This window comes from Phalangium opilio, unplaced genomic scaffold, assembly GCF_054372755.1.
Source record: "Phalangium opilio isolate 3A_F unplaced genomic scaffold, DU_Popi_V2 ptg000209l_1, whole genome shotgun sequence".
In the NCBI taxonomy this organism is placed as follows: Eukaryota; Metazoa; Arthropoda; class Arachnida; order Opiliones; family Phalangiidae; genus Phalangium; species Phalangium opilio.
In genome coordinates, this window is record NW_028324217.1 from 6335815 (window position 1) to 6344371 (window position 8557).

The window sequence follows — 8557 nt, forward strand, 5'->3', positions numbered from 1 at the left end:
TGATAAATTATTCAAAAGTTTTACAATTTTAGATTTAATTTAATTAAGTCTTGGATTGATTGAATTTTAATTCATTTTTAATTTTCTCGATTTCTTCTCTCCTGTTTTTATCGATTTCCTCCAATTCTTTTAGACGCTGAAGATAAAAGTACAAAGTTGCAGGGTAAAGGTTTCTGTGTTCCATTTTTAATTAAGCCTAATGCTTAATTTTCAATTAGGAAAATTACTTGGGCGATTTCGCAGTTTATTTTGGCTTCGTATTCTTTGTATCTTTCGGATGTTTTTACTTTCTCCAAAAATTCTTTTCGTTCGTTGATTTCAGACATAACTGTTTGGGTAGTAATCAAATTAGGTTAGGTGAAAGCAGGAGTATATTACATAGGAGTTACTACCAGCCATGCTTTATAATACTGTGACCGGCCATGGCCACGTAGGGAATATACAGTAGCAGAACTAAGATAAGGGACTAGAAGTAAAGAGCTCTAGCATTGGTAATAGATCCTGGCACTAGTGAACAAATTTGAGGATTTTATGCCGCTTCCATCGGGCCTACACTAGAGAGAACAAAAATGGTCGAGTTCCAAAAAACATTTTTACTACCCTATTCCCCTCAATCTTAAGCCGTGGAAAACGGACGCGGGTGCTTGAATCTAGTTCGGCCGTCTACCGCCGCGAGTGTCTCACGTTTTATAGGGAAAATTCAGAAACCGCTACCAGAGGGCCAACCGTCGGTGTCTACTCCTCTACTGTAAATCCTCTTTGAGGGCCATGAACATTTTCAGTACACAAGGGGGTGAAAATTGTTTCCCCTTCCCATGTCGAGAGGTGATTAGATTAGAGGGGGGAAAGAACATTTTACTACAAGTGTGAATATTATTACGAATATAAGGAGCGGGGTGTGGCTTAAGATGATAAAAATGTCCCGACAGTCTGACGGGAAACTTCATATCTATTTTTTAGCAAAATGTTTCCCCCATCGTCCTTGCTCTCTCACTGGCTCTTCATAAAAAATGTAGACGCCCCTTTCAGCTAGTGAAACGTTTTGTATATATATATCGAAAGTTCCGCATAGCGCGCTGCTATAGCAGGCATAGAAGAATTCATCGCGAATGGAGACTTCGTTGTGGTTATAAGCTTCTGGTGAAACTAATAAAAGCCCGTATTTGGAGAGACTATTGGAAAAGGAAAACCTAGGCCTATTTCTAGAGCTAATTTAGTTTTTAATAAGATAAAATTGACCTATTTTTTGGTGTTATAATGGAAAATAATGTTTTTAGAATAATGGGGATAAAACCGCAACCCTTAGTTTGTGCCTAAAAATTTGTTATTTTTAATAGGAACTAGACTAAAGTTCATGAATCTGGGTTTATTTAGTTGCTGAGATGAGAACTTAACTTGATTTGTTGTTTCTGTTATGGGTTAATAGGCTTATTTAAGTGTTGTCGGAAGTAAGATAAGGGTCTAGAAGTATCGAGGTAACCAAATTCTTCACTTGACGAAAGTGAATATTCTTGATAACATACCAACGACTGGCCCTCTGGTAGCGGTTTCTGGATTTTCCCTTCAAAACGTGAGACGCTCGCGGCGGTAGACGGCCGAACTAGATTCAAGCACCCGCGTCCGTGTTCCGTGGATTTAAGTTGAGGGGAAGGGGGTAGGTAATGTTTTTGGAACTCTACCAATTTTTTTCTCTCTAGTGTAGGTGCGATGGAAGCGGCATAAAATCCTCAAATTTGTTCACTAGTGCCAGGATCTATTACCAATGCTAGAGCACGTTACTTCTAGTCCCTTATTTTACTTCTGGTGTTGTGATAGAAAATTGTGTTTTTTTAAATGCTGTGATGGGCACTTGCGCTTTTTAATCACTACGATATCAAGTGAACTAACCCTAACTTATTAGTCCTAATGCGAAATTAGACTAATTTATTTCTGTCATTGGTATCTAGACAAACCTAACAGTATGCTAAAATAAAATCTTAATGAAATAGGTCAAAAAACACTTAACTCATTTCAAATTCATCATCTTGATTTGAAACGCTTTCAACGGTACTTGGTTTTCTTTTCTCCAAAACGGGAGAGCTTTCATCCTTGCCATAGGCCATCATTCGTTGTAGTTTTAACTTATCCTCTTCAGAATTCTCTTTAAATTAATTAAGAATTTAATCAAGCATAACTAATATTCTAATTCAGCGCCACTTGAAAGTAGAACAACACCAATTTCCTTCTTATGGAATTTCAAATTGCCTCGCAGTTCTGTATTTTATCAACCGCGTTTCCACATAACTGTGTAAAAATGGGTCTTTTTAAATATACAGGGTGTTTCTGCTAAGTCTGGTATAAATTAAGGGGATGTTCTAGGGACGATTTTGAGTTCAAAAGGTTCGAAATATCGACCGATATAGGTATCGATATCCAATGAAACTGATTTGGACCGATATAGCTACCGATTATTAACCCAATGAAACTGATTTGGACCGATATAGCTACCGATTATTAACCCAATGAAACCGATATCGAACGATATAACTAACGATTATTAACAAAATGAAGCGATATCGAACGATATAACCAACGATTATTAACCCAATGTGAACCGATATCGACCGATACAACTACCGATTATTAACCCAATGAACCGAAATTGACCGATATAACCACCGATTATTAACCTAATGAACCGATGTCGAACGATATAACCACCGATTATTAACCTAATGAACCGATATCGACCGATACAACTACCGATTATTAACCCAATGAACCGAAATTGACCGATATAACCACCGATTATTAAAATAATGAACCGATATCGAACGATATAACCACCGATTATTAACCTAATGAACCGATATCGAACGATATAGCTAACGATTATTAACCCAATGAACTGATATTATCCAATATAATTACCGATTATTAACCCAATGAACCGAAATCGACCAATATAATTTCCGATTATTAACCCAATGAACCGATATTAGTCGATACAACTACCGATTATTAACCCAATGAACCGATATTAGTCGATGTAATTACCGATTATTAACCCAATGAACCGATTTCGACCGATACAACTACCGATTATTAAACCAATGATCCAATATTTATCGATATGACTACCGATTATTAACCCAATGAACCGAAATCGACCGATACAACTACCGATTATAAACCCAATGAACCGATATTAATCGATATAACTACCGATTATTAATCCAATGAACCGAAATCGACCGATGTAACTACTGATTACACACCCATTGAAACCGATATAACTACCGATTATTATCCCAATGAACCGATATCCACCGATATAACTAGAAAGTACTAACCCAATGAACCGATATAACTACCGATTATTAACCCAATGAAACCGAAATCGCCGATATAACTACCGATTATTAACCGATCACTCTACTGCTATCTATGATAAAACAAATACGACTATACCACTTCAAGTACCCCCTATTAAACTTTAAAGACGAGTTTAAAATCGAAAGTAGAATAAAAAGAAGCTAACTTTTATTCGTAATCGGCGCGTAATACTGCTTTTGATAAGCCCCTGATGCTTCAATCATTTGTTTGCTTCTCAAGCCGCTGAAACTTTTAAATCCAACTTCATCAATATATGACCGTTGTTCCATTTTCGGTTTAGGCAGCTTAACTCGAGGTTTAGACGTCGCTTTTTCTGAAAAGTTTAAAATTTGTTTTTTTTTTGTCTTTATTGGGCGTGATTTGACCCAATTTTGCTAAAAATAGAACTTTAATTCGATCATTTACCATTCAGATTCTCGCCATTTATTTTCCGTAAAAGCCGAAATTTATCCCTTTTTGGTAAATTCGATTGATCCAATATATCTAATAACAGGAAATATTAACACAAGTTTTAGACTAAAATAGATCTAAAAATATATATTGCAAAATATCATTTCATATTAATCATTTACTTTGAAATAGTTTTTGCGTTTTGTCGCTGTATTTGCTCATTTTTGAATGATTATTGTACGCTACACAGCTTACACTAGCTAGCTATATGCTGCATTGGTTGTCCCGCCAAAAGTTGTTGCATTTTTTTATGGTCAATTCATTTTCTTCTACTGGAGTCGTTTCCAACGTTACTATGGAAACCGTTTCCTTATCAATGTCTGGAACAGTGTTGCTCTCTTGATTGTGCGTAGCCAGTCCGTTTCACAATAATGGTATGATTAGTTTTACAAAAATCAAGAGTTAGCCACGCCTCATGACTAATGCATATCGATTTTTAGGTTTTATGTGCGTTAGTATAGAATTTTATAATTTATTTAATTATGTTTTTAAGTATTTAGTTTTATGGTAATTTATTTAATTTTTCTGATGCATTAGAATTTGTGCTTTTGTTTTAAAATATAATCTGTAGATGGCTTTGCCTTAAACTTTTCCATCAGAATTAACCACGCCTCGATCGTGACTAATTCATATCGATTTTCATAATTTATTTTAGTTAATACAGAATTTTAGAATTTATTTAAAGTATAATTAGGTTTTTATACTTAGTTTTACTGTAATTTATGTGTTTTTTCTGGTGTATTAAAATTAGTGCTTAGTTTTAAATGTAATCTGTAGATGGCGTTAAATATTTGCATTGATTATCTGCCTGGTAAGTGGCTCCGACTGGCCAGATTTATTTATTTATTTAACGTCATTGCTTAATTAAATTCTACAGGGCCGGTAGGCCCTTGTAGATATGACTTGATACTCTTTTGTAACGTTAAAGCAAAATTCACATGCTTTTACCATTTTTCCTATGGAGATTAACATGGGGTTTTTCGTGATATTTAGCCACCTCTAACTGAAAAACTAGAGCGAAGTTACTTTTCGGAATACTCTTAATTTAACAATTATGTATTCAAGGTGTGCTATCGGCTAGTTTAATTTAAATCAATTAACTCTAAGTATGTTAATTTTAGTTAATTCTGAAAGTACGTCAAAATTACTTTTGAGTCAGACTATCTAGCAGTAGACGCTGACAGATTACTTTACTATTTCATCCGAGCTTGAGCACCTTTATATGTATTTTCTAATTAACTGTAGCACCCTTAATAAGAAATAGGTCGTTATCAGGTCGAATTTTCGTCTAGAAAAGTAATTCAGGTAAATAATTACAGTTAACAGAGGTTTTTATATCATTTAAAGTAAGTTTTTGAACGTTCTTTACGGCCAAGGCTTAAGTTGTATTTTAGTTTGTCTATGAAATATAGTATTTATATAGTCTTTCCCCTTTCAAGATAAAAAAAGCTCATTTCCAGCTCTGTATTCCAAAAATACGCAGTCTGCTTCGTTTCCTGCTACAAACAAATATATGAGGACTGAGGTATACAGGGTTTCATTATTTGTTAATCTCACCAAAATGCTACTAATTGTGAAGGTGTGTGATATATTTCCTTAAACTAAACCAATGTAGAGGAATTTCCATGTTTACATCAGCACAGATTCTCTCAACGTAACCACGTTGGAAACGGAGAGTTACGTATGAGGTATACTGGGTTTCATTATTTGTTAATGGTTTAGAAATCAACGGTAGTGTTTTCACCCTGTGAAGAATTCAACTTCAAAATATTACAGGAAAGATCACAAAATGTTCAATGTGTTTTCCTACGGCAGTTAAAAGAGTGGTGTATAGGTTACTGGTTAGCGCAGTTCACTCAACATTCTCATTTGAGGACAGGTATACGCGGTTTCATTATTTGTTAATCTCACTAAAATGCTACTAATTGTGAAGGTGTGTGATATAATTCCTTAAAACTAAACCAATGTAGAGGACCAGATTATTCGTTAAAACAATTTTGGTCCTATTGAATCAGTTATACTGTGATGTTACGTTATCATTTTATAAACTATTTGTTACCAACAGTGGATTGTTTAATTCATAAGTAACAGTGGTGCTGGTTAATCCAGGAGGACAGTGTCGTTATATAATTTAATTAGTCAAATAATTTTCATGTTTACATCACAGATTCTCTCAACGTAACCACGTTAGAAACGGAGGGTTACGTTGTTTGCTATTTCCACAGTCCACGTTGCCGTTTGTTTATTGGTTTAAATTGCTATGAATTGTATAGGTATTTGATTTAATTACTGGTATTCAAGCTAAACTATAGAATAACATCATTCATTAACATATTGTATAGATAATCTTTACCACAAACCTAGCACAGGATATGATAAAAATTTAACGCAATGTGTTGGAAATAATAAAAAACTCCTCTAAACATTAGAGTTAAGGTGAATTATTTATTAAAAGTCATTTTATAAGCTTAATGAGCACTGACGACAAGTTAATTTCAACGTAATTAAGTGTAATTAACGTGAAATTAAACCCCGAATGTACATTTTTTTTGGATGAAAACTCAGATGTCCTTGATTAAGATTGTATCTAACCAAGCCGTTGGTAAAGCCCCATGTTTTCTCTTTCACACTTAAGCTAATTTAAATTATCTCGAAAGCACCTTAATAGGCGCGAAATTCAAAAGTTTAGGGTAAAATAAGAATCGAAAACTCCACTAAAAATTGCAATTAAGGTGAAGTATACATTTAAACTCATTTTATAGCCTAAATGTACACTGCCAAAACACAATCCTACGTTAATTTTAACTCAATTAAATATAATTAACGTGAAATTAAACCAAAATATACATTTTTGGATAAAAGCTCAAATAACTTTTAAATAAACTGTTTAAACTACCCAAAAGTTTAGGGTACCATAATGATGAATATATGGCAAAAATATTAAACTGCACTAAACATTGCAAATAGGGTAAAAAATTCAAATAAATTTTAAGCTTAATCCACTCTCACGAACCACGCTCAAATTAAGATTAAAACATCACAAGTTTTTCGTACAGCCACAGTAGTTTCCTATTTCACTTTCAAATTAATCTAAATGATCATTAAAATGTATGCGCATACATTAAAATTTTAGGGTAATTGCAATTTAAGTTAATATTTTATTGAAACTTTTATTATAAAATAAATCCACACAAGATAAACAAGATAAGCCGTTAAATTAAACTCAATCAAGTATAATTAACCTAAGAAAAACATTAACATGTACAAAAATGGGCCAAGCCTCGCTTCGTGCCCTCTCCGCCCTAAAAAGTTCTGAGATCCCATGTAGAGCCAAGTCTGCCTTTTGTTCTCATTCAATCGCCAATTGAACAATTATGTTATAAATTAAGTCCTTTTCCTAATTAATAACCAATCTTCTTTGACTCTATCATTATTATACATCTTTGTTCGTATCAAAAATATCGTGACTTGGCAATCGCAATTAAAAGGAAGTCGAAGGGATATTCACTAAATCGTTTATGGTCGAGGGGATATGTACAAGTTTATAAGATGAGTCATGCACAACCCTATGTACAAATTATATGGTGAGTTATGCATAACCCTATTTACAAGTTTATAAGGCGAGTTATGCATAACCTTATGTACACCTGCGCTTGCCAAGTCACGATATTTTTGATACGAACAAAGATGTATAATAATGATAGAGTCAAAGAATATTGGTTATTAATTAGGAAAAGTACTTAATTTATAACATAATTGTTCAATTGGCGATTGAATGAGACCAAAAGGCAGACTTGGCTCTACATGGGATTTCAGAACTTTTACGGCGGAGAGGGCACGAAGCGAGGCTTGGCCCATTTTTGTACATGTTAATGTTTTTCTTAGGATCTCACTTCTTTTTGTAGACCCTCTCGTTATACTTCGGTAGTTATATTAAAACAAGACCCTCTCGTGGTACTTCGTTTGCCAATATAATCGCTAACGTTTGTCCATATTTACGCTGAATTACCCCTTTCGACCCGCAGAGAATATGCAATAAAGATTGTACGCGATATCCTAATAAAAGAATGTAGCATCAGTTACGACACATTTCTATTAAACTACTACTCCTATTAGCTTTAATATATATTTAACTTTCGGTTAACTTTGGACCATTACGTCCTTTCATCAAGAACACACACTATTTCTGTTGAAAAGACGGCAGCGCCATCTAGTTTTAAAATAAAGAACTAAAGAACAATTTTATAAAAAATTCGGGATGTTTTAATTTTTCTGTGCTTTATAAAATAAATGAAAACTAAATCCTGAATTTTAAGTTTCTATCTCCTCTAGAAGTACCTTAGAATTTTGATGATCGGTGAGTGAGTGAGTGAGTGACAAAATAAGGTAAATTTCACCTGCGATATTTCGAAAAGCATATAGGGTAGGAACTTGAAATTTGGAAACAATAGCTAGGATTGACAGTCCTCGCGGCAAGCAAAATTTCAGACTTTCACCTATACCCATCACGAAGTTACAGTGGGCTTAAAAGTGCCACGAGTTGCTTCGAGAAAAGGATGTCAGTGCTCGACTTGGCTGGGAGCACGGCACCAGAATGTGAAAGATTCGTGTTTTGGGTAAATTCATGGATACCTTATAATTAAACTAACAAATCTTTCACCCAGCCTCCATTTTCCTGTTTAATTCTTACGATTAATTAAATTGTCATTTAAAAGCTTTTTTCCCCATTTTG

The 8557-nt window shown here is 34.1% G+C and overlaps 1 protein-coding gene and 1 long non-coding RNA gene across 7 annotated transcripts; one reads left to right on the forward strand and one right to left on the reverse strand.

The window, feature by feature from the left end:
- Positions 1-4214, reverse strand: LOC149618699 (UPF0193 protein EVG1). Its single transcript, XM_089855591.1, has 6 exons — positions 3948-4214; positions 3781-3858; positions 3521-3688; positions 2006-2140; positions 228-328; positions 1-136 (listed from the first exon to the last, which is right to left on the reverse strand). The coding sequence occupies exons 1-6, from the start codon at positions 3985-3987 to the stop codon at positions 44-46; spliced, it is 615 nt and encodes a 204-aa protein (XP_089711717.1). The 5' UTR covers positions 3988-4214; the 3' UTR covers positions 1-43.
- A 479-nt stretch (positions 4215-4693) lies between these two features.
- On the forward strand, positions 4694-8134 carry LOC149618700 (uncharacterized). 6 transcript variants are annotated; one of them, XR_016375470.1, is made up of 4 exons: positions 4694-5171; positions 5265-5350; positions 5405-5513; positions 5602-8134. It is a non-coding gene; the product is annotated as an uncharacterized LOC149618700 (long non-coding RNA). The 6 variants fall into 6 exon arrangements; XR_016375471.1 differs by having other exon boundaries at positions 5441-5513; XR_016375468.1 differs by having other exon boundaries at positions 4694-5130.
- The last annotated feature ends 423 nt before the right edge of the window (positions 8135-8557 follow it).